This window comes from Gavia stellata, chromosome 31 (genome assembly GCF_030936135.1).
Source record: "Gavia stellata isolate bGavSte3 chromosome 31, bGavSte3.hap2, whole genome shotgun sequence".
Taxonomy (NCBI): domain Eukaryota; kingdom Metazoa; phylum Chordata; class Aves; order Gaviiformes; family Gaviidae; genus Gavia; species Gavia stellata.
In genome coordinates, this window is record NC_082624.1 from 1,633,649 (window position 1) to 1,657,232 (window position 23,584).

A 23,584-nucleotide genomic window follows, 5' to 3' on the forward strand; every position below is an offset into this window, starting at 1 on the left:
GTGCCCCCCCGGTCCTAGTGCCTCCCCCAGGTCCTAGTGCCCCCCCAGGGCCTTGTGCCTCCCCCGCCCAGGCCCTAGCGCCCCCTGGCCCCCCACGCATCCGTCTTCCCCAGGGGACACCCCCCACCTAACCGGCACCCCCACCCAGGTGACGCCCCCACGCACCCCCACCCCGCTGCGGGTTCACCCCCTCCTCGCAGCCCCACCCCACGTCCCCTTCAGCTGACACCGCGCTCTCCCCCCCTCACGCCCCTTGCGGGCCCCACCTTGTCAGAGCCGCGCTGCCATCGCCCCTTTAAGGCACGGGAGCCGCCAGCGGGAGGGCGGTGGGAGGGGCCGCGGCGTGTGACGCGCTCCCCCGGGGCGGGGGGGGGGGGGCGTGGCGCGGCGTGTGACGCGGCCGCGAGCGCGGCGGCCGCGAGACACTAACATGGCGCCGGGCGGCGGGCGGCGGCGCGGCGGCGGGGGGGGCCCCGGCGGGGCCGGGGGGGGATCCCCGTCGTCTCCTCCGTTGCTGCCGCCGCTGCTGCTGCTGCTGGCGCTGCCCGGCGGGGCGGTGCCGTCGGGGGACAGCGTGATCCTGGGCATGCGGCTGGAGGAGAGCACGAAGCCGGCGGCGGGGGCTCCGGTCCGCGGGCCCATCCGTGTGACGGAGGGTAGCGAGGTGCTGCTCCGCCTCTACGGGCTGGGGCTGGGCCCTCGCACCGGCGAACGGGTGGCCTTCGCCGAACTGCGACCCGCCGCCAACGCTTCGGTTCCCAACGGCACCTGCCCCGAGCGCTCCCAGGACCTGCTGGTGCAGCCCGGCCTGGCCGAGGCCCGCGACACCTCGGCCCTGCTGCGGGTCCGCGTCCAGCCCCTGCGCAAGGACGAGCAGGCCAAGACCTACGTCCTCTGCACCCAACGGCGCCCCGGCCAACCCTGGTTGCCCCACCAAGGCCCCGACGGACGTATCGTGGTGCTGGAGGAGAAGAAGTCGCTGTTGCCGCTTTGGCTGCAGGTCATCCTCATCAGCGGGCTGCTGGTGCTGTCGGGGATGTTCAGCGGGCTCAACCTGGGCCTCATGGCGCTGGATCCCATGGAGCTGCGCATCGTGCAGAACTGCGGCACCGATAAGGAGAAGCGTTACGCCCGGAAGATCGAGCCCATCCGCCGTAAGGGGAACTATTTGCTCTGTTCCCTGCTGCTGGGTAACGTGCTGGTGAACACCACCCTCACCATCCTCCTCGATGACCTCATCGGCTCCGGCATCGGCGCCGTCGTCGCTTCCACCATCGGCATCGTCATCTTCGGGGAGATCGTGCCCCAGGCGCTCTGCTCCCGCCACGGCCTGGCCGTGGGCGCCAACACCATCGTGGTCACCAAGTTCTTCATGCTGGTGACGTTCCCCCTCTCCTACCCCATCAGCAAGCTCCTCGACTGCATCCTGGGCCAGGAGATCGGCACCGTCTACAACCGGGAGAAGCTGGTGGAGATGCTGAAGGTGACGGAACCCTACAACGACCTGGTGAGGGAAGAGCTCAACATGATCCAGGGAGCCCTGGAGCTCCGCACCAAGACGGTGGAAGACGTGATGACCCCGCTGCAGAACTGCTTCATGATCAACAGCGACGCCATCCTGGACTTCAACACCATGTCGGAGATCATGGAGAGCGGCTACACCCGCATCCCCGTCTACGAGGACGAGCGTTCCAACATCATGGACATCCTCTACGTCAAGGATCTGGCTTTCGTCGACCCCGACGACTGCACCCCCCTCAAAACCATCACCAAATTCTACAACCACCCCGTCCACGTCGTCTTCCACGACACCAAGCTGGACGCCATGCTGGAGGAGTTCAAAAAGGGTGAGGGGGTCAGGGGGGTGCCACTGCTTCCCCGGGGTGCTACTTTCTTCCTCTCGGAGGAGGCCGGCAGATGCCGGAAGCAAAACTCCAGGCAGTTTTGCCCTCCGGCGCTGGAGTTGCCTGCGCCGGGGCTGCCTGGGGTCCCCACGGTTCGGGCGGTCGCCATCCGGAGGGGACCGGGCACCTGGGGGCACGCCGCTGTGGTTGTGGGGACGGGCAGCGCGGCACCGAACCGGGGGGCAGCTGCTCGGTGTCCGCAACCACCCGGGCTTCCGGGGTTTGGCGTGTAACGGCGCTGCGCCCGCGCTGGGGAGGGAGAGCCTCTGCTTTATCGCCGGCGGAGCAACCAGTGCTCAAGAAACACTTTGGGAGTGTTTACTTGCTCCTTGCTTTTAATTATCGGCCCCGGAGGCCCTTGAATAGCTGCTGGAAAATTGCTCGGCTCCCTGATTTGGGCTTGGCTCCCTCCTCTGGGCCCTTCCCCGCTGTGGGGAATGGCGAACATCGCTCCATGCCAGCGCCCATCCCCTCTCTGCTTCCCGCTCATGGCATCGGGGCACCTAAAAGCGAGAGTGGCCGGAGGGCTGGGAGGAGGAGCGGGAGCCGGGCTTGCTGGAGGCTGAGCCCACCGGGAACAGGAAAGGCCGTGTCAGCTCCGAGGCAGGACGTGACCCACCCGGGGTCCCCACTCAGGGCTTTCCCAGACCAGGCAGAGGACCCTCCTGCCCTCCCCAGCTTCTTCCAGCTCCCGCCGGCACGGGACCGGCTGCCTGCGTCTGGGCTGGGATAAAATAAAGAGCCCGGCTGCGGAGCAGCTGTGCCGGGTGATGCCAGGCCAACCCTCAGCCGTGCGTGACCCCGCGCTCTCCTCTGGCTCCCGTTACACTCGCCCGGCGGGGGTTTGGGCGCATCACAAGAGCCGGGCGGTTTGCTGCGGTCAGGGACATTTTGGGGGGTGTCTTGCTGAGATTTAGGGTATCTAATATTTTCTCCCGCCGCAAGAGCTTGGCGTGAGCTTGGGTGAGGGTTTGGGAGCTGGTAGGTGCCAGCCTGGCTGATGTTTGAGGGTAGGTGGGAGATAGCAGCTCTACTCCTGCCTCCCTTTGCGACCGTACTTCCCTGGCACCCAAAAATATCAGCAGGGGAACAACGCCCCTCGGTCGTGGCTTGGCGTTGCCTGTGGTTGTGGCAATGACGATGGGATCGCATCATCTTGGAGCTGCCCTGATTAGTGAAAAACCTTCTTGGCAAATGCTTTTCCTTCAGTTGATCTCGTGCCGGTTTGAGAACCACTGTAGGAGCGAGCGTGGCCGTCTCACTCACCCCCCGTTTCCAAAAACCATTGATACAGAAGCGGGGTCCTACTGCTGCCAGAGCTGGAGTTATCCTGGCTGCTGGCACCGGCTTTCCCTCCGACGAATCCTTATTAAAGGATTTAAAGCACGCTTATTCCGGTTACAAAGCTGCCCATGTCCTGTATCGTTATTTTTTCATCCCTGCCTCTCTGGGTCAGGAGCGGGTAATTTGTGGGGCCGTCGCCTGGGCTGTTTTTGAGGTCTCTCTCTGAACCCTCTTCCTCGTGGATGCAGCGAGGCGAGTCTCTGCCCTCATCCCACTGATCGGAACCCGGATCAGAAGCGGGAGACGCGGCTAGCAAATGAATAAAGAGGGAAAAATCAACCAGCCGCACTTCTGATCGTCCTAATCGCGGCGCTTGGCAGCTGGACCTCTCCCCCCGGTGCCACAGAAGTGACCCAGACGCCGGCCTTGAGGTGGCAGCTCCCGCAGCGACATCCAGCATCTGGCTCAGCACCTCTTGCCAATCTTCTCCTTCTCTCAGCGTACACCTGGCATGAAGCTTTGAGTAGCAAACAACCCTGCCAGGAGCTCCCGGCCTCCCTGCCGAGCTTGGGGTGTCACTCTCCCTCCTCCTGTAGGGACCATCGCGACAAAAGGCGTCCCAGGGTGGCGTGCGGGGTCTGCCGCACCCCACTGACGATGCCGCAGCAGCTGGCCCTGTGCCCTTTGCTCCAGCGGTTTGGGCTCCCCGTGGCATGTTTGCTTTGCCACCAGCCGCTCCCCACCGAGATCAGCTTTGGCCGCTCATCCCGGAGAGAAACCGCTGCCTGACTCATCGGGGCTGGCACCGCAGCCCCGATCCTTTCACCTCTCTTCGCCTCGCACATGAAGGATCCACCGTGCCTCACCGAAGGGGTTAGATGGGTGGGTAAGGGGTTTTTACGGCCCAAGCAACAATTTTAGGGTCTTTTCCCCCCTCTACACAATGCCTTTTTGCAGCGGGGTTGCCTGAACCACCTAGGCTCGGCTGAAGAAGGAGAAAAAGGGGAGCTGCGCGGTGGCCATCCCTAAAATTAGCTTTTCCCTGAGCGACGAGGGGCCTGTGGCCGCCAGCTCTAAAATTAAATAGCAGATAGTGTCGGGGAGAGCAGATTTGTGCTGGAGCAGGATGGCGAGCAGGGCACCTTGCCTCTGGCCTGGGGGCAAACGTGGTGCTTGAGGAGGTAGAAGTGATTTTATTTCCGGCTGCGCTGAGGTCAGGGAAAGAACGTCACCTTCCTCCGTGCCTCAGTTTCCCCAGGCTAAGGATACCGGTCCTGCAGGTGCATTGGCCTGGCCTGGGCACGCTGCGGTTTTCCACATGGCCGCTCAGCTCCTCTCCCCGGAGCAGAGGTGGAAGTTCCTTCTCCGAGGAGTTTTTCCCGGTGGCTCTGTGTGATTTGGGAAGGAAGCAGGAGAAACATCGGTTCACGGACCAGCTCGGCGAGCGCCCAACAGCTGGGGCAGGAGCAACGGCAGCTTTGACGCGAGGCGGCGGTTCGGATTTAGCTAGAATAAGGCGAACTGCGTCCTGCGTGCCTGGGGTGAGGCCGGCAGAGCGAGGGGAGTTGTTAATTCAGGGCTGGAGAGGTCTTCCTGCCGGCAAGGACCTGCCTGCTCGTGGCCAGGGCCAGCCGGGCAGCGGCTGCCTGCCCTTGGCTCTCTTCCCCCGGATGTTTTGGCTCCAGGATCAGGCGGCCGCTGCGGCACCAGGTGTCCGGAGCGTTTCCTCCGGGATGGGACAGCCCTGGGTCAGCTCGGCAGAGCCGCCGAGGAAACTTGGAGAGGTCGGAGCCGCTGGCGGAAACCCAATTCGTGGCTGCGTTGTTCCCCCCATGCCGGGGTGCCCTCAGCCCACAGGCGCTCAGCCGGCACCACCGGGACCGTGCCACGCTCCCGTGACGTGGCACAGGCTCCTCCAGGGACGCATCCCATCTTCTGTGACCCCCTGGCCAAGCCCACACCCCACGGCGACATGGTGGTGCCTTGAGCCTCGCAGGCGCCACTGTCAAGGGCTTAATTACTGTCATTACACTGGGAATTAGTGCCCAGCCCAGGCGCTCGTTTAGATTTTAACTGGTTTATTGTTTCCCGCCGGGGAGGGTGGCAGGGAGGGAAGGGCTGGTCCCGGTGACATCCCTGGGTGCTGGGACCCAGCGGTGGGGCTGGGGGTGTCCCCAGGGTGGTCTCCCTTCCAACGTCCGTGTGTCTGTCCGCAGGGAAATCCCACCTGGCCATCGTGCAGAAGGTGAACAACGAGGGCGAGGGAGATCCCTTCTATGAGGTGCTGGGGCTGGTGACGCTGGAGGACGTCATCGAGGAGATCATCAAGTCGGAGATCCTGGACGAGTCGGATATGTACAGTAGGTTTTGGGCTCGGCCCCTCTCCCCTCTCCGTTGCGTGCCGGGGTCCCGCCTGCCCCCCCTGACACCCTGCTCCCCACAGCCGACAACCGCAGCAAGAAGCGGGTGGGCAACCAGAAGAACAAGCGAGACTTCTCGGCCTTCAAAGACCCCGTCAACGAGCTGAAGGTGAAGGTCTCCCCGCAGCTGCTCCTGGCTGCTCACCGCTTCCTCTCCACGGGTGAGTTTTTTGTGGGGGGGAAGCCCCCCACGGCTCCAGGCACCCCTGGGCTCAGTCCGACTGTGGAGTGCCGGCACCGACGGCTCCCCGGCACCAGTTGGGCTCGCTGCGCTGCCGCGTCCCTGGCAGCCGCGTGGGCTCCGTTCCTGTCCCCACACAGAGGAAGAGTCGCTCCAACCATCTCGTTCAGAAATTACGGGGCGCTTTTGTCTTGTCCCGCTCTCCTCTCCTCTGTCCCACCCCCAGAATGAGAAGGGACAGGGCTCAGGGAGGCCAGCCCTGCCTCTGACGCTCGGCAGGTCCCCGGCCCTCCGGGACCGTCCTGTTCCCCGGCTGGCATGTGTGTCCCCAAGGCTGGGGCTGGCCTTGGTGGGGACCTGGAGCTGGTGTTGGGGCCGGACCTGTGGGCTTCTGCCCCAGGGAGGTGTCGATGGGGCCCAGCCTGATCCAGGCACCACCCCGAGGGACGGGGGGGACGCACCTTCGTCTGGAGGGACAGGAGAGGGACAAGGACTGCGGTTCTGAACCCCCTTCCCGTCTCGCTCTCAGAGGTGACGCTCTTCACCCCCAACTTCATCTCGGAGAAGATCCTGCTGCGGCTCCTCAAATACTCCGACGTCATCCAGGAGCTGAAGTTCGATGAAGAGAACAAGAAATCCCCGCGCCACTTCCTCTACTGCAAGAACAAGGCAGCCGACTACTTCATCCTCATCCTGCAGGTACCGGGGCGCGGGGTGGCATCGGAGCCACGCGCGTGGGGTCCCTTGGGTCAACCCTCACCCCGGGAAGACTGCGATGGGGGGGGTCTCATCCAGCCCAGTGCCACGGGATGTGGCTTACATGCTGTCTCTCCCTTGCAGGGCAAGGTGGAGGTGGAGGCCGGCAAGGAATGCATGAAGTTTGAAGCGGGAGCTTTCTCCTATTATGGGGTGATGGCCCTCAGCCCCTCTCCTGTATCTGGTAAGCACCTCCCGATCGCCTGGGTGCCAGCGTGGGCAGAGCCCTCCCACCCTGATTTAGAGCTGCTGGTAGGAATAGGAGATGCCGGAGGCTCCGAGCCCGCACCGGTGCCCCCTGAGCCATGCTGGGGAGGGCTGCGTGGCCAGCACCTCGCCTGGCACTTGTCCTCAGGGACACACCTGAGCGTGGCTGGCAGCGGGCGGAGGGTCCGTGCCCGAGCCGGAGGCCGAAAACCCACCGCCCTGATTTCAGGCTGCCCTCCCGTCGCTGCCAGGCTCTGCGAGCGGCCAGACGCTGACCCTCGCAGTTCGGCTTGGCGTCGTGGGGTCACCAGCACCCATCCACTGGCACTGTGAGGGGTAGAGGTACCCACGGCCGCCCTCTCCTTTGCCCCGGAGGCTTCTCTTGACCTTGTCCTCTGCGTGTGTGTTGTGTTGTCCGTCTGTCTGCCCTAGCCCTCCCAGCCCAGCCCCGGCGCCCATCCACAAAGCGAGGGTCATTGTTTGCCAGGTTGACAGGTAAACGGTGCGGCTGCATGGCGTGCCAAACCCCGCTGTGACCACGTTAACCCACTGTAGTGGGCGTCACCACCCCATTAATGCAGCACCGGCTATTTTGTCCCCCACACCGGGCCAGCTACGCGCCATCTCATCCGGCTCCATGTGCCGGGAGGCCATCCTGGTTGCCTCCCCGTGCCGCCGGCTTTCTCGCCCCGCATCCGAGTGCCTCTGGAGGAGGAAAAGCAGCTCCAGCCCCACTGCCGGCTGCGGCGTGGGACTTGAGCTGGGCATGCCACTGCCTGGTGTCACCCGGCCCTGCTCGCGGTGGCGTTAGGGTCCTGCACACCCTGTAACCGCCCCGATTTCTCCTGGCTGCCTTCGCTGTGGCTGCGGCAGAGGAACAGGGGGACGGTGCTGGCTGGGCAGCCCGGCATGGTGGCTGTCGCCACGCCGGCTGGCTGGTGAGGAGGTGCCACTCTCCCTGCTGCTGCATGCGGTTCCTGTGTCACCCCGGCTTTCCCGCCACGTCACCAGGCCCTCCTTGTCCCCGTAACCCCCACCTTGTCCCTAACCACACGCAGGGTGACTGATCCACCAGTGCGGTGAGTCACAGTGTCCTTGGGCTGGAACTGTCCCCTGGTCCCCTGTCCCCTGAGCAGCACCTGGCCCTGGGGCAGGGGGACCGGAGGGGCTCCAGACTCCCTGGCCGCGGTTGGTCGCCGTTCGGCAGGCGATAAGCAGGGACCAAATCCGGCGCTGCCCGGCAGAGCTGGGGGACGGTAGCGCTCAGCCACGGCGGGCACAGGGCTGTGCTGGGGTGGACACGCTCCCTGTCACCATTGGGCTCCATGTCCCCGGAACCTGCGGGACGGGGCTCTCCCTGCCTGGCACGCACCGGAGCCAGGGCTGGCGTCACTGGGGGTACGGCACCCCGTAACCGGCAGGCAGAGAGTTGCCAGACCTCAGCCCAGCACGGCGTAGGACCCTCCCCGGGGTAGGGTGTCCGCGGTGTGGCTAACCCCGTCCCTCCCGTCCCCGCAGAGATCCGCTCCCCGTCCCACGTCAGCAGCCTGAACCGCTCGGCCTCCCTCAGCTACCACGAACGCTCCGACTCCGTCTCGTCCCCTGTCAGCGGCAGCAACAACCAGCTCAACGCCGGCACCGGCACCCAGTACGTGGCCGACTTCAGCGTCCGCGCTCTCACCGACCTCCAGTTCGTCAAGGTGAGGCGGGTGCCCACCGGCACGGGGACGGGGATGCCGTCGGTGGGGTCCGGCACCACTCCTCACCCCCCCACCTTATTATTTTTTTCCCCTGGCACAGATCACGCGGCAGGAATACCAGAACGGCCTGACGGCCTCCCGCATGGACAGTTGTCCCCAGTCCCCCGACAGCAACGCCCCCAAACCAGACGCCGGTTTACCGGAGAAAACGGAACCTTCCGCCACCGCCGACGAGACCACCAGTCTCCTGAACGAGAGGAACTGCCTGAGCCGCCGGAGCAACCACAGCCCCCTGGAAAACTCCATCTGACCCCGGCCCCGCCGGCACGCGCCGGGAGGGACCTCGCGTGCCCGTTTTAGGGACCCTTTCCCCGGTAGGAAAAGCTCGGCGTCTCCTCGGTGATGCCGTGCCGGGTGCCGCGGTCGCCGGAGAAGCCCGGTTGAGCTTGGAGGAGGTGGCGGTGGCGCGGTGGGAAACGGAGCCGGGATTTGCTGCTGCTTTCCAGACTGGCTTATTTTTAATTAATTTAAACGGATGGCGGTGGAGATGGCACAACTCTCCGCCGGCCGCCCCGCCGACGGCGCTCGTTCAGCTCAGGGAGCTTCAGGTCTCATATGCCGCTTCGGGGCGGGGGGGGCTCCGCTGCGGCCCCCCGGGACGGGGATCCCGGCCCCTCTCCGGTGTTTTCGGGGTGCGACAGTGGACGGGGACGCCCTGGGGTGTGGCGTGACGGCGGCATCTCGTCCTTCTCCCGGTGAACCGGGGTGATGCCGCGACCCTTCTCCGTACCCGTTCCCCTTTCCCGCTGGCCCGGGGCACCGGGGGATGCGGCGGTGGAGAGCTCGGCGGCAGGCCTGAGGCCGAGGGGATGGGCTCGGCGTGTACGAGGTGTCTCCGGTGCGAAGCCGGGCACGACTGCGGCCAAGACCCTCCGCCATCTCGCGTCACCACCTCTTCCCCAGCCCCTCCACCACGCACCGGTGTCACGAGCGTGCTGAGGACGGCGGGGACAGCCCCCCCGCCGGCGGTTTCGGTGCCTTCCCCCCTCCCATGGGGCATCTCAGGGTATCCGTGCCGGGGGGGACGGGGCGGAGGGGGGATCGGTGAGGCGGGAGGGGGGTGCAGGATCCAGCTTTTCGGGGCGGCACAAAGCTAGTGACCAAAGTTGTACAGGCAGGAGGGGGGCCAGCGCCGTGTCCGTGTGTGTGTGTCCCCCCCCCGCAGCACCGGGGGGAACCCCAAGCCCCGGGGGACCCCCAAATCCCCCCGTCACCTCCTCAGGGCAGGACGTGGGACCCCCGGTGAGCACCGGCCGGACCCCCCCCATGCCCCGGAGCTCGGTGCCCGGTGGCGGGGGAGGGACAGACCCCCCCTCCCGCCCCCCCCAAAAAAGCACAAGTTCCCTGGGTGAACTCTGTAAGTTATTGGGAGAAGGTTAATTATTTTTGTTAATCACATCTCGACGATCAGGTCCTAGGTCCTTCCGCGGGGAGATACTAGAAATAATAATAATAATAATTAATAATAATAATAAACCAGGACAAAAAAACCCCTTTTTTTTAATTAAATCGTCCTCTATGCACCCCCCCCCCCTTCCCTGCCCGGGGAATTCATATTTATTTTTTGCATTAGATTTGATTTATATATTGGGGGTAGGTTGGGCCTGGGGGGTGCGGGGGGGCCGGGCCTCCCCCCCCCCGGGTTGTGACCCCCCCGCCGCCCCCTCCCGGTTGTGAAACCGACTGTGGAGTTTTATTTGATGGGTTTTAGGGCTTTTTTTTTTTTTTTTTTTTGCCAGTTGGGTAATAAAAATCTATATCTGTACGTCGGTCTCCTCCGTGCTTCGCGGCGGGGTGGGGGGGAGCCGCGGAGGCCGCGTCCCGGTTACCGCGGGGGCTCCCGGGGCCGCCGCCGCCAAAGGACGCGGCCCCTTTAAATCCTTCCCCGGTGTTGTTTACAGCGCGGCGGTGAGGCACCGCCCCCGGAGGGGAAAGCGGGCAGCGATTGGCTGCACTGCGTGAGGCGCGATGGCTGGCGATTGGCCGCGAGGAGGAACGGCGGCGGGGCGGGGCGCGCGGCGGCCGGCGATTGGCTGAGGGGTGGGGGAGACTTCGGAGGGGCGGAGCGACAGGGGGAAAGGCGGCTGACGATTGGCTGTCCGGGAGGAAGGTGGGTGGGGCGCGGCAGCGGGACGCTGTGGCGGGACGGGCGGGAGCGGCCTGGAGCGCTCCTCATGGGTGGCGGCACCGGGCGCCCCTCACCTCTCCCCGAGGCAGACACCCCCCCCGCAGGTGAACAACGAGGGCGAAGGAGACCCCGTCTACGAGGTGCTGGTGACGCTGGAGGACGTCGTCGAGGAGATCATCAAGTCGGAGATCCTAAATGAGTCGGATGAATCGGGTGAGTACAGTGTGTGTCAGGGAACCTGGAAGGGGATGGGGGTGTCGCAGCCGTGCACCTCTCAGCGTGTTTTCTGGAGCACAGTCTGATGAGGAGCGGCTGAGGGAGCTGGGGGTGTTCAGTCTGGAGAAGAGGGGGCTGAGGGGAGACCTCATCGCTCTCTGCAACTGCCTGAAAGGGGGTTGTGGGGAGGGGGGTGTTGGTCTCTTCTCCCATGTCACTAGCGACAGGACAAGAGGAAATGGCCTCAAGTTGCGCCAGGGGAGGTTCAGGCTGGGTATGAGGGAAAATCCCTTCACTGGAAGGATTGTCAGACACTGGCAGAGGCTGCCCAGGGAGGTGGTGGAGTCACCATCCCTGGAGGTATTTAAAAGCCGTGTGGATGAGGCGCTCAGGGACACGGTTTAGTGGTGGACTCAGCAGGGTTAAGTCTACAGTTGGACTTGATGATCTTAAAGGTCCTTTCCAACCTCAGTGATTCTATGATTTTATGTGCTCCTGATCCTTTGTCTCCTGCCTGTACTGCCGTCACCATCCCCTCAGCCACTTCATCCTCATCCTGCAGGTACAGCACCGCCGGCGTAGGGATGGCGCCATGTGCCACCGGCTGCGCATGGCCCATCAGCCCCGTGTGTGTCCCCCTCCATGATGTCTGTGCGATGTTGGGTGCTCTCTCCACCTGTCAGGGTGCGTTGAGGGGCAGCTGTGCTGGTGCTGCAGGCCGTCCCGTGCCGCCCGGACTACAGGCAGCACTCCCTTCTGCCTGCCCCAAGCTGCCCATTCTCCGCAGGGCCGCGTGGAGATGGAGATCGGGAAGGAAGGACTGAAGTTCGAAAATGGAGCCTTCACCTACTATGGCATCTCCGCTCTGGCACTGCTACCCGCAGGTGAGAGCAGCTGGCAGCGTGGGGCTCATCCCCAGGGCAGCGCCAGACCCACTCGGCTGTTTTTTGGGGTGCAAAGGGAGATGCTCTTTGGCAGGCTCCGGCTCTCCAATGTCACCTGCCATGCACCCATCCCTGGCGTCCGCCTGGTGCCGCAGCCGCCAGGACCGGCAACCGGGCTGCACCGACTGCGTGAGCTTTGTACTGCCCTGACTACAGTGTGCGGCTGCTCACTGACCTGCAGCTGGTCAAGGTAGGGGCTGGATCTGTCCCTCGGGGTCCTGCTGGGAGCCTGGCCCTGCCTCACTGGGCTTTTTGGGAGCACTGTGCCCCGTGCCGAGCTGCCCGCAGGTTTCGGACCATCCCCAGCACTGCTGTCGGACCGTGGCCGCGCCACGTGGCACTGACCCGTTCTCCACCCAGGTGACACGGCCACAGTGTCTTGGTGCCCTCACAGCCTAAAGGACCCCGAATCCAGCCAAGTTGCCCAACAGCATCGAGCCAAAAATCGTCCTCGGCAGCCAGACCGCGCTCCTGAGCCACCAGAACACCGCGCCAGGTAGGGAGCCGGCACTGCAGCGGGACGGCGATGGCTGCCCCATCTGGGAACCGTGCCCTGGTTATGGCTGGGGGGTCCTGAGGTGGGGCCACATCCATCCCCGGTTCTTCTCGGCAGCGAGCAGCTGAGGCCAGGGCATGGCAGGGCAGGGCAGAGCAGCTGCCGGGGCGCCCGATTTGGGGTGCCCCCTGCGAGGCTCCCTCCTCCCCGCATGTAAGGTGTGTGTTTCCCCCTCACACGTGTGGTGCTGCATTTCCCCATCTCAGAGGCTAACTCCCGCCCTGGCACAGGCACTGCGAGCTCAGCGGCTGCTGTTTCCTCTGCCACAGGCGACACCAAACCATCCCACGGGGAAGCGAAGAGCCGGGGCCGAAGCTTTCCTGCCTCCTCGGCGCTCCTGGCTGCTCACCAGGCTGGGAGCCGGCGGCTGCAGCACGAGCCGAGGGCTGGGAGCACGGTTTTGGCTCCCCTGTCACTGCACACTCGCCGCAGGGCGCTCTGTGGTGATTCCTGGTTCAACAAAACACTCTTTGCCCTGGTTTTAGTCTTTTTTTTTTGAGGAAATAAAAGCCACTGGAGGGGTTGGTAGCCAAAAAATGGCGCTGCGACCCCCCTGTTGCTGCCGGGTCCCCGCTCAGGGGTGACCACCGGCCCACACCAGGACAGAGAGGCAGAGACGGCGTTCGGTGCCAGGGGCTTTGTTTATCCATTGGAGCCGGGGTCCGGTGGCATGGGGTGTCCTGCGGCGCGGTGGCTCTGGCTCTCCTGGCCTCGCCGTGTCCGCCTCAGGTATCCAGCAGGTCCTGCACCGCCGGGTGAGCCACATCGCGCGGCCGCCGGCCCTTGGCATCGTGGATGCCGGCCAGGGCCGGGCAGTGCCGCAGGAGCAGAGCGCAGAGCTCCCGGTGGCCTTGTTCAGCCGCCTGCGGGCGACACACCCGTCACCGCCGGCGCGAGCAACGCCGGTGGGTCTGGGGGGGCCATCCCGGCCCTGCCACCCACCTTGTGCAGGCTGGTGCGGCCGTCCTCGTCAGCGGCGGCCGGGTCGGCGCCGTGGGCCAGCAGAAGCCGGGCGACGGCGAGTTGGCCGCAGTAGCTGGCGCGGTGCAGCGGGGTGGCACCGCCGGGCGTGCGGGCGTCGCAGCGGGCGCCCCGCTGCAGCAGCAGCCGGCAGACCCCCAGGTGCCCGTTGCGGCTGGCGTAGTGCTGGGGGGGGACACAGGGACGGGGGGGGGGGACACGGGGACAGGCAGGGGTGTGGGCAGGGGGGCTCCCTGACCCCCCCCCGCCCCGTACCCGCGCCCCCCCGTACCAGGGCCGTGTACCCCGCCAGGTCGGGCTGGCTGGGCTCCCCCCGGCGCTCCAGCAGCAGCAGCACCCGCGGCTCGTCCCCGTCCCGCGCCGCCGACCAGATCCCTGCGGGCAACGGGAGGGGGGGGACCGCGTCAGACAGGGACGGACCCCGACCCCGACCCCTGCCCAGAGCACCCCCGGGGCCCTTCCGCCCCCCCACCCGTACCCCGGTCCCCGCCCTCCTTCTGCCTCTGCTCTACCGGCCCGCCCCCGCCCCGTGCCCCCCGCCCCGACCCCGCTCGAAGTCCATCTCGGGCAGGCTCTGGTGCACGCTGGGCACCGCCACCCGCGACGGGCAGCAGGGACCGGGCGGCGAACGGCGGCCCGCCGCCATCGCCGGGGCCGGGAAGGGCCGAGGGGAGCCGAGGGGAGCCGGGAAGAGCCGAGGGGAGCCGAGGGGAGCCGGGAAGGGCCGAGGGGAGCCGAGAGGGGCCGGGAAGAGCCGAGGGGAGCCGAGGGGAGCCGGGAAGGGCCGAAGAGAGCCGAACGACGCTACGCCTCGAGCGCTAGGGCGCATGCGCGCTCCGCCCCCGCCCGTCCGCAGGGCCTCGCCGCGGCCGCCAGGGGGCGCCCCCGCATGCTGAGCGCTGCTTGCGCTGTGGCCCTCCCCCCCCCGCCCAAGCTATGGGGGCCCAGGGCTCGCCCCCCCATGGGGGCTGAGGGCCACCCCGGCCCCGCTTCCCACGCCCCGGGCAGCCCCTGGCCCCGCTCCCAGGCCCCCCCCCCCCCCCCCGGGACCCCGGCTGCCGCTTCCTCCCGGCTTCCCGGCAGGGCCTTCCCAGGGACACACAACCCCCCCGCGCCCCACACTGACCCCCGGCATCCGGGGGGGGGGGGGGGGGGGCGGGCACGGGCGTGGGGCCAGGCCTCAGCAGCCTCAGGCACCGGGGGGGGGACGGCCGGGCCCCCCCCGCCCTGGGAACGGCGCCGCGATGGCCTTTTATAGCCCCGAGCGCGGCCTTTTTCCATGAGCTCAGCAGCCGGGGGGGCCCCAGCACCCTCCCCGCACCCCCCAGCCAGCACCGGACACGGCCCCCACGGGCTTTGCTGTTAATATATATATTCTTTTTTTTTACTCCTTTTTATTATTAATATAAAAATACTCACGTATTTACAGCAAATAAATATATTTCAGTAACAAATAAATTACACTGGGGGGGGGTTATACAAAAGGGGCCCAGGCGGGCGGCGTGCAGGGGGGGCAGCAGGCGGGTGGGGGGTATTTACAGCCAGGGCCGAGGGGGTACAAAGCCCCCCGGGGCTGGGGGGGGTGTGTGTGTGTTCCCCAGGGGGGGCGAGGGGGTGTTAGAAAAGTTCTCAGGAAGAAAAACCCGATCGGTTCTTAAATCATTCCAAAAAAACCATCCTGCGGCCGCTCCTCGGGGTGGGACGTGGTGCCCGGGGGGGGCTCGGTGGTCCCCAAGCCTAGTGGCGGTCCCCAAGGTCAGTCCCTTGCCCGGGACACAGTACCGAAGGCGGGCGCAGTGACCAAGAGCAGCTCCGGTGCCCAAGTCGGGTGCCGGTGCCCCAAACGTAGTGCCGGTGCCACGGCCCCAAGGCGGGTGCCGGGGTGGCAGTCCCCAAGACGGGTACTGACACCAGCGTGGCAGTCCCGTCCCCAAGATGGGTGCCGGTGCCGAGGTGGCAGTCCCCAAGGCGGGTGCTGGTGCCACAGTCCTCAAGATGGACGCTGGCATCCCCGCGATGGTTGCTGGCGCCCACGCTGCAGCCCCAAGTCGGGTGCTGGTGCCGAGGCGGTGGTCCCCGCAGTGGGTGCCGGCACCGGGGTCCCCCCGGCAGGTGCCGGGCCGGGCCCTGAGGTAGGTACGGCTGCTCGGCGGCGGGGAAGCCGCCCGCCAGCGGCTCAGACCGACGACTCCTCGGGGTTGGAGTCGGGCAGGGGCTGGCGCTGCTGCAGCTTGCGCCGCAGCTCCTCGGCCAAATCGGCGCAGGGCGGCCGCTCTTCGGCGCCCAGCGCCAGGCGGATGTAGCCGTTGGAGGAGGAACCGCGCAGGGGACCCAGGTGGATGCGGGTGGGCGAGTGGAGGGGCTGCCCAGGAATGGCGTTGGGCGGCGAGGTGGCACCGGGGGGGCCTCCGTTGCGGCAGGCGGCATGACCCGGCACGATTTTGAGCGAGCCGTCCGAGTAGTAGTAGCTGGCCGGGTCCCAGAGCTTCTCGTCCGAGTCGGAGGCGGCGCTGGGCACGAAGCGGGGACTGGGGGGCTCCTTGGGCAGCTCGATGGGGTACACCAGGGTGCTCTCGATGGCTTTGGCGCCTTTGCCCAGCTCCTCCCGCAGCCGCCGCCAAAGCGAGAGCACCACCAGCACCAGCACCAGGCACAGGGCACCCAGGCACACCGCCACCACCCACACCAGCCCCAGGCTCTCCAGCGGCGCCCGCGTCTCCAGCGGCACCCCAGGGCCGGCCAACACCGCCACCCGGTACACCTCGCCGCCCAACCGGGCGCCCTGCTCCTCCGAGAAGCAGCGGTACGTGCCGCTGTGCTGCGCCCCGGCTCCCGGCACCACCAGAGCCCGCAGACGGGCGTCGTGCAGCACCAGCGCCTGCTCAGCCGCCAGCGCCCGGCCCTCGAAGGTCCACAGCGCCTGGGCCAGGTTGGAGCCCAAACGGCACGTCAGCACCAGGTCGGTGCCCGCCACCACCGTCACATTTTTGGGGGTGATGGGCCCTGCGAGAGAGGGGCCGAATCAGGAGGGGAGGCGCAAGGAGGGGGGTCCTGTGTCCCCCCCTTCTCCCGGCTCCACGCGGCACTGGGGGGTGGTCTCACCTTGCTTGGCCACCTGCGGCAGGGTGCAGGCACGGGTGTCGGAGCTCAGCACGTCCTGGACCAGCTGGGACCTGCGGGAGAAGGCGGCGGAAGTGAGGGGGGACCCCCTGCAGCAGTGGGGTGTCCCCCCCCACTCCCCGGGGAACCCCCTTACCCGTTGAGGCCCTCGGTGCGGACGCAGAGACTGGCGTTGTGGCTCCAGGCGCAGTAGGGATCCCGGGCGAGGACGCAGTCCGTGCACGACTGGTAGCGGCTGCAGTCAGCCAGGGGCAACTGGGCCACCTGGAAACGGGAGCCGGCAAAGAGCAGCTTCTGCGAGGGCAGGGAGAATGGGTGAGGTGACACCGCGAGGTGACACCACGAGGTGACACCCTGGGCACCAGTCCCTTCCCCACGGCACCGCTCACCTTCCGACCAGCCAGGACCAGGCTCTCCACGGGCTGCGCCGGCTCAAAAACCTGCAGCTCCTCGACCAGATGGACGCGAGCACCCAGGTTCAGCGCCTTGTGCACCCAGCCGTCACCTGCAGGTCGCAGCAGGCGGTGAGGGACGTCCCCACAACGGGAGCCCTCCGCGGTCCCCTCCCCAGCTTCCCTCCACGCCGGCGGGTACCTGTGCCGATGAAGAGCACCTCGTAGACGGTGCCGTCCAGCCCCGGCACCCGGTCTACCACCAGCTGGGTGAAGTTGGCGTCTTTCTTGAGGAGGAGCGGGCGCCCATGGTGGGGCAGGATGGGCTCGTCCATCAGCGGGTGCTTCTTGGCGAAGTTGAGGGTGTTGTCGGGCAGCTCGAGGGAGCTGGCGAAGCCGTTCTGCCGGTGCCAGTCGGTGATGCACTGGGGATGGAGGGCACCGTCAGGCGCGCGGCCGGATCCCGCACCCTCTTCTCCCCTCCCACCCCCGGCACCGGCACTCACCGCGCCGGGACGGGGACTCGGCACCTCATCCGAGTACCGGCCCCACTTCTGCGCCTGCTCCCGGTATTCCTTGTAGGGCCCCTCAAACGCCTTCTTCACCTCCAGGATGTGGTACCGGCAAATAGCTGAGACGTCCACGTCCCCCCTGCAAGGAACAGGGCAGGTTTTTAGGGGGAGCCACCAATCACAGGGAACCCCGAGGCTGCCGCGTCCCCACGCACTCACCAGCGGGCCTGGAAGACGCCGAAAAAGGCGGTGTCCTGCCAGTCGGCCCCCGGCAGAGTGAAGACAGCCTGGAGGCGGTTGAAGTGGAGCTGCTGCTCGGGCGCCGAGCACACCAAACGAGCCTTCAAGAAGGTCGTCCACTTCTTCTGCAGCGTGCGGGCACCGCCGACGTCACCCTGGGCACCCAGCCGGCATCAAGGCAGGGCCACCGCGCTCACCGGCGGAGCAAAGCCACACCGGGACGGCATCCCCGGCACGGGTTGTCCCCTCCCCGTACCTTGCAGACCCGCGCCACGCGGGCCACCACCTGCTCCGCGTAGCAGTCGTACTCCACCGCTCGCTCGCTGAAGAAGAAGTAAACCTTGTCGTCATCCCCGGTGCTGCTGGCCGCGCTCTCCTGCACGTAAGCCGAAGCCACGAAGTGGGGCTCTGCAGAGGAGGGAGGGGCGGAAAAGGGAGGGTAACGCCGTGCCGGAGCAAGGGGTGCTCCACGCCATCCCCCTCCGCGTCCCCCCGACCCTACCGTTCAGCCAGGAGGTGAGATACTCCGTCTTCATGGAGTAGTGGGGGCCCAGGTTGCGGAGGATGACGGGCTCCGTGCCCAGGAAGTTGTTGAAGGTGGCCGAGTACAGCTCCCCATCTGCGAGGTGAGGGTTTAAGGAGGGGGACGGGGGGCGGTGGCACCCCCCCAACCCCAGCGGGTGCTCGGCGGTGCCACCTACCCACGATGAGGCCGGTGTGTCCCTTGGTGGGGTCGTACGGACACTTCCCCTTGCCGTCCTCGAAAGCCACTTGGTCCAGGGTGAAGCCGGACAGTTCCTGCGGGGCACAGGAGTGGGTGGGGGTCCCGACTCCCTCCCTGGTTCACATTTCCCCACACCCAGACTGGCCCCGGGCATAGGAACACCACCCCAGATGACCCTCCTGGGGACAGGGACACCCCTGGACCGCCCTCCTGGGGACAGGGACACCCCCCAGATGACCGTTCTGGGACAGGGACATCCCTGGATGATCCATTATGGGGACAGGGTGGCCCCTAAATGATGCTCCCACGGACAGGGACACCCCTAGCAATGCTCCAAGGGGACAGAGAACACCCCTGGAGCACCCCCTTGGGAACAAGGCCACCCCTGAATGATCCTCCTGCGCACAGGGACATCCCTGAATGACACCCCTAAGGACAGGGACACCCCTGGACCACCCTCCTGGGGACAGGGACACCCCCCAGATGACCGTTCTGGGACAGGGACATCCCTGGATGATCCATTATGGGGGACAGGGTGGCCCCTAAATGATGCTCCCACGGACAGGGACACCCCTAGCAATGCTCCAAGGGGACAGGGGACACCCCCGGAGCACCCTCATGGGAACAAGGCCACCCCTGAATGACCCTCCTGTGCACAGGGACATCCCTGAATGACACCCCTAAGGACAGGGACGCTCCTGAGGCCGGGGAGGGGCTGCTCTGGACCTCATCCCCAGGGGCAGGGGAGAACCGGGGGCTGACAGGTTTTGGGGGGCCCCCCCGGGAGCTGCACTCACGATGTAGGTGCACTTGGGCTGGAAGGCGTAGGTGCCGCAGGCGTAGAGGTGGGAGCTGTTGTAGCTCTGCAGGAAGCGCACGTAGTTGAAGCAGTCGGTCTGGGGGGGGTCAGAACAGCCGGTTAAGGGGGTGGCGGCGAGGGGGGGGCACACTGGGGTGCCCTGTAACCCCCCCACAGCACCCGTGCCCCCCACCTGGTTGTTCTTGCCCTTCTGGATGCACTCAGCTTTCTTGTCCACGGGGGCTTCCCAGGAGATCTGGGGACAGAAAAAAGGATCAGCGGGCTGGAAACACCCCCCCCCCCAAAAAATATCCCCCCCTCTGGGGGTCCCCCGGGACCTCACCGCCGCCTTGAGCTCCACGGTGCCGGTGGCCAGGGCGAAGACGGCTTCGCGGGCGCCCACGTAGAGCAGCGCCTCGGCCTCGTCCAGCGTCAGCGTCAGGTAGTGCGAGACCCCCCCCTGCGAGAAGCGCTTGGCCGCGTCCTTTAGCTCTGCGGGGTTTGGGGAGTGGGGGGGGACGGGACATGGGGACATCAGGGCAAGGCCACCACCACCTCCGCGGCTGCCCCCTCCCCAGGTGGGCATCGCTGGCACCCCCAGGGCACCCGCACCCCCAGGGCACACCCCCCCCAACACCGCCGGAAGCCCCCCGGTCCCGGCACCGCACAAAGGGCTCTTTGTCACCGGAGCAGGCGCTGGCGGTGCCGGGCGAACACAGCGGCCTTTGGCGAGACCCCGTGCCCCCCCCGCCCACCCCCAGGCCCCGCAGAAAGGCCCCATTGACGGGGGAGGCGCCAGGGCCCCCGGGCAGGGACGGGGACGCGGGGCTGGCACGGCATGGGGACGGCACGGGGACGGCACGGGGACGCGGGGTGTTGGCATGGCAAAGAGACGGGGGTCTCGGGCGTGGGGATGGCACAGGGACGGGGACACGGCACGGGGACAGTGGCACAGCAAAGGGACAGGGGGCTTGGGCATGGGGATGGCACAGGGACAGTGGCACGGCAAAGGGACAGGGGTCTCAGGCGTGGGGATGGCACAGGGACAGGGGACATGGCACAGCAAAGCGACAGGGGTCTTGGGCGTGGGCACGGCACAGGGACAGGGGACACGGCACGGGGACGCTGGCACGGTGCAGGGATAGAGGACATGGGGCACTGCCACCGCACAGGGACAGGGGAATGGGGCAAGGGAAGGGGACACAGGGCATGGCACAGGGACAGGCACGCTGGTGCTGGCATGGCACAGGGATAGGGACACAGCGCACGGCACAGATGGGGACACGGTGCTGGCACAGGTCAGGGCCAGGGGGACAGAGGGTGCTGGCATGGCAGAAGGATGGCATCTCGGGGTGCTGGCATGGCAGAGGGACGGGGACAGGGGACACGGCACAGAGCTGGGGACCCTGGGCGCTGGCACAGCACAGGGACACCGGGCAGCGTCCCTGCACGCCCCTCCTCTGCTCCCCCAGAGCCCCAGTTTTGGGGCCGCCGACACGGGGGGGTCCCCGCCGTGCTGGCAAGCTCGGCGGGGGGGAGGCAGAAGCAGCCCAAGGTGGGGACATTACAGCCACCGGTGTGTCACCCCAGTGTCAGCGAGGGAGGGGATCGATGAGCCCACCCCACTGTGCCTCAGTTTCCCCAACCTGCTCCCCTCTCCCTGGGGACCGCCGGGGGGGGGACACACACACACGGTACTTACCCGCGTAGGGGACAGTTTTTCGGGGCACGGCGCTCCACAAGGACCCCGAGGGGGTGGCAGCAGTGGCAAGAGCCAGCAGCGAGGCGAGGGCCAGCAGCCGGTGGGGGGCCATGGCACCAGGGAGAGGGGGGGCCACACGGCCTGGGAGGGGGGGACACGGACACACCCGGCCCCCGTTAGGGTTACGGGGCATCAACACCGGCAGAGACGGCGTCACGCGGGCGGCGCGGGGACAAGGCGGGTATTGAGGGCCGCGCGTCACGAGGCCGGGGGCACCCCACGCAGTGCGGGGGGGGACACACGCGCAGGTCCCCGACTTGTTGCCCCCCCACACACCGTCCGCCACGGTCCCTCCTCCGGCCATGACGAGTCACCGGGGGGGTCCACGGAGGAGGAAACGGGCCCTTCCGCTTCCCACCCCACCCGGGCGGCCCCACCTCACCCACGTCCTGCCCCGGGACCCCCGGTCTCCCGGGGGGGTGTCCCCCGCTGTGTCCGCCCCCCAAGGCTGGGCAGGATGCGGCCAGGCGAGCGGGCGGCCGGGAATTGTTCTGCCCTGCCCAGCGGGAAGCAGGAAGCCGGGGGGGCCCGGGGGGAGCCCCACGCCAGCTGGGGAAGGATTTCCGGGAGGGTGGGGGGCCAGGAACGGGCCCCCCAGGGGTGTGGGAATGGGGGACACCCCGGCCGGGCTACCCGCGGAGGCGGGGGGGGGCTGCAGGCAGGGGGCTGCTGGTGCCACGGGCATGGCCGGGGTGCCACAGTCACGGCCAGGGTACCGTGGGCACGGCCACGGTGGCACGGTCATGGCCAGGGTGCCACGGGCACAGTCAGGGTGGCACGGTCACGGCCAGGGTACCGCGGGCACGGCCGGGGTGGCACGGTCATGGCCAGGGTGCCATGGTCAGGATGCTGTGGGCACGGTTGGGGTGCCATGGGCATGGCCCTGGGGACAAAAGCACAGCCAGGGTGCCACAGGCCATGGCCAGAGCACCACGGGCACAGCCGGGGTGCCAGGGTCATGGCCAGAGTGCCATGGGCACAGTCAGGGTGCCACTGTCACGGCCAGGGTGCCGTGGGCACGGTCGGTGCCGCAGGCCATGGCCAGAGCGTCACGGGAACAGCTGGGGTGCCACAGTCATGGCGAGGGTGCCACTGGCACAGTCAGGGTGCCACAGTCACGGCTGGGGTGCCACGGGCATGGTTAGGGTGCCACGGGCACAGCCCTGGGGACAAGAGCATGGCCAGGGTGCCACGGGCACAGTCGGGGTGCCATGGTCATGGCCAGGGTGCCGTGGGCACAGTCGGGGTGCCATGGTCATGGCCAGGGTGCCACGGGCACGGTCAGGGTGCCACGGGCATGGTCGGGGTGCCACAGGCACAGCCCTGGGGACAAAAGCATGGCCAGGGTGCCGTGGGCACAGCTGGGGTGCCATGGTCATGGCCAGGGTGCCGTGGGCACAGCTGGGGTGCCATGGTCATGGCCAGGGTCCCATAGGCACAATCGGGGTGCCACGGTCACGGCCAGGGTGCCGTGGGCACAGCCGGGGTGCCAAACGCAGGGACAGGCACCATCAGGGTCCCCCAGGCACGGCCGGGGTGCCCCGGGCAGGATGGGGTCCCCAGGGTCCCCAGTTTTGGTGCTGGACGCCTGGGGGTCCCATGGGGGGGACCGGGGTGCCACGGCCCCGCGGCGATGCCATCCCGGGTGGGGTCCCCACGGGGGTGCCATCCCCGGGGGGGCCCCACGGCGACGCGCAGCCCCGCGGGACGAGCACCCCCCGCCCCCCCCGGCATCCGCGGGTGGGGGCCCCTCCCCGGCGCACCCCGCTGCCCCGCGCGTGGGGGCCGGTACCGGCGGCACCGGCTGCCTGTACCGACGGGGGGGGGGGGGGGGTTTGCACCGACGGATCGGGGCGGGGGGGGACACACCCCGTTACCGGAGGGGGGGTCCGGCCCCCACAGCAGCGAGGCGGGGGGCGATGCCGCCGGGGGTGCCGGTCCCGATCCCCGGTACCGGGAGGAACAAAGCGCCTCCCCCTCCTCCCCCCGCCCCCGCGGCTCCGCCACAACAATACCGGGGCGGGGCGGGGGGGGCCGGGCCGGGCCCGGCGGGGGCGGGGGGGGCCCGCACTCACCTCGGGGCGCGGCGGCGGCGGCGCGGGGCGGGCGGCCCGGCCGGGGCGGCGGGAGGCGGCGGCGGCGGCGGGTCGGGGCGGCGGTGGGTGCGCGCCGCGCGGCTCCGCTCGGCCCCGCCCCGGCCCTGACGTCACGGCCGCCTCGAGGGGAGGGGGCTCGGCTCGGCTCGGCTCGGCTCGACCCAGGCCCGCTCGGCCCGGTTCGGCTCGGCTCGGCTCTGCTCGGCTCGGCTCAGCCCGGTTCGGCTCGGCTCAACTCAGCTCGATTTGGCTCGGCCTGGTTCGGCGCAGCCCGGTTCGGCTCAGCTCGGCTCGGCTCAGCTCAGCCTGGTTCGGCTCGGCTCGGCTTGACCTGGGCCCGCTCGGCCCAGTTTGGCTCGGCTCGGCTCAGCTCAGCCCAGCTCGGCTCAGCTCGGCTCAGCTCAGCCCGGTTCGGCTCAGCTCGGCTCAGCCCGGTTCAGCTCGGCTTGGCTTGGCCTGGTTCAGCTTGGCCCGGCTTGGCCTGGCTCGGCTCGGCTTGGCCTGGTTCAGCTCGGCTCAGCCCAGCTCGGCTCGGCTCGGCTTGGCCTGGCTCGGCTCGGCTCGGCTCAGCCCGGTTCGGCTTGGCTCGGCTCAGCTCAGCC

At 67.7% G+C, this 23,584-nt stretch overlaps 3 protein-coding genes across 3 annotated transcripts; 1 reads left to right on the forward strand and 2 right to left on the reverse strand.

Moving 5' to 3' along the window:
- Positions 1-430: 430 nt before the first annotated feature.
- On the forward strand, positions 431-8,850 carry CNNM4 (cyclin and CBS domain divalent metal cation transport mediator 4). The gene is made up of 7 exons (XM_059831532.1): positions 431-1,847; positions 5,405-5,548; positions 5,632-5,769; positions 6,319-6,488; positions 6,630-6,729; positions 8,271-8,452; positions 8,553-8,850. Exons 1-7 carry the CDS (start codon positions 431-433, stop codon positions 8,760-8,762), a joined length of 2,361 nt encoding a protein of 786 aa, XP_059687515.1. The 3' UTR covers positions 8,763-8,850.
- A 4,042-nt stretch (positions 8,851-12,892) lies between these two features.
- Positions 12,893-13,983, reverse strand: ANKRD39 (ankyrin repeat domain 39). Its single transcript, XM_059831533.1, has 4 exons — positions 13,884-13,983; positions 13,609-13,712; positions 13,299-13,502; positions 12,893-13,219 (listed from the first exon to the last, which is right to left on the reverse strand). The coding sequence occupies exons 1-4, from the start codon at positions 13,981-13,983 to the stop codon at positions 13,082-13,084; spliced, it is 546 nt and encodes a 181-aa protein (XP_059687516.1). The 3' UTR covers positions 12,893-13,081.
- A 1,530-nt stretch (positions 13,984-15,513) lies between these two features.
- SEMA4C (semaphorin 4C) lies at positions 15,514-20,938 on the reverse strand. The gene is made up of 14 exons (XM_059831531.1): positions 20,827-20,938; positions 19,468-19,616; positions 19,318-19,380; positions 19,123-19,221; positions 18,303-18,399; positions 18,104-18,220; positions 17,858-18,009; positions 17,581-17,756; positions 17,356-17,500; positions 17,052-17,274; positions 16,847-16,962; positions 16,594-16,751; positions 16,440-16,510; positions 15,514-16,340 (listed from the first exon to the last, which is right to left on the reverse strand). The coding sequence occupies exons 1-14, from the start codon at positions 20,936-20,938 to the stop codon at positions 15,514-15,516; spliced, it is 2,505 nt and encodes an 834-aa protein (XP_059687514.1).
- Between the last annotated feature and the right edge of the window lie 2,646 nt (positions 20,939-23,584).

What these genes read in the sequence shown, in the direction of transcription:
- ANKRD39 (XM_059831533.1), bottom strand. Translation starts at nt 13,983, where the DNA reads ATGGCGGCGGGCCGCCGTTCGCCGCCCGGTCCCTGCTGCCCGTCGCGG. An exon ending in CGAGATGGACTTCGAGCGGG is followed by an intron (nt 13,713 to 13,883) that starts GTCGGGGCGGGG and finishes CGTTGCCCGCAG; the next exon opens with GGATCTGGTCGGCGGCGCGG. An exon ending in TGGCGGGGTACACGGCCCTG is followed by an intron (nt 13,503 to 13,608) that starts GTACGGGGGGGC and finishes GTCCCCCCCCAG; the next exon opens with CACTACGCCAGCCGCAACGG.
- SEMA4C (XM_059831531.1), bottom strand. Translation starts at nt 20,938, where the DNA reads ATGGCCCCCCACCGGCTGCTGGCCCTCGCCTCGCTGCTGGCTCTTGCC. An exon ending in AAAAACTGTCCCCTACGCGG is followed by an intron (nt 19,617 to 20,826) that starts GTAAGTACCGTG and finishes CAAACCCCGCAG; the next exon opens with AGCTAAAGGACGCGGCCAAG. An exon ending in CCGTGGAGCTCAAGGCGGCG is followed by an intron (nt 19,381 to 19,467) that starts GTGAGGTCCCGG and finishes TTCTGTCCCCAG; the next exon opens with ATCTCCTGGGAAGCCCCCGT.
- CNNM4 (XM_059831532.1), top strand. Translation starts at nt 431, where the DNA reads ATGGCGCCGGGCGGCGGGCGGCGGCGCGGCGGCGGGGGGGGCCCCGGC. An exon ending in TCACCGCTTCCTCTCCACGG is followed by an intron (nt 5,770 to 6,318) that starts GTGAGTTTTTTG and finishes TCTCGCTCTCAG; the next exon opens with AGGTGACGCTCTTCACCCCC. An exon ending in ACTTCATCCTCATCCTGCAG is followed by an intron (nt 6,489 to 6,629) that starts GTACCGGGGCGC and finishes TCTCCCTTGCAG; the next exon opens with GGCAAGGTGGAGGTGGAGGC.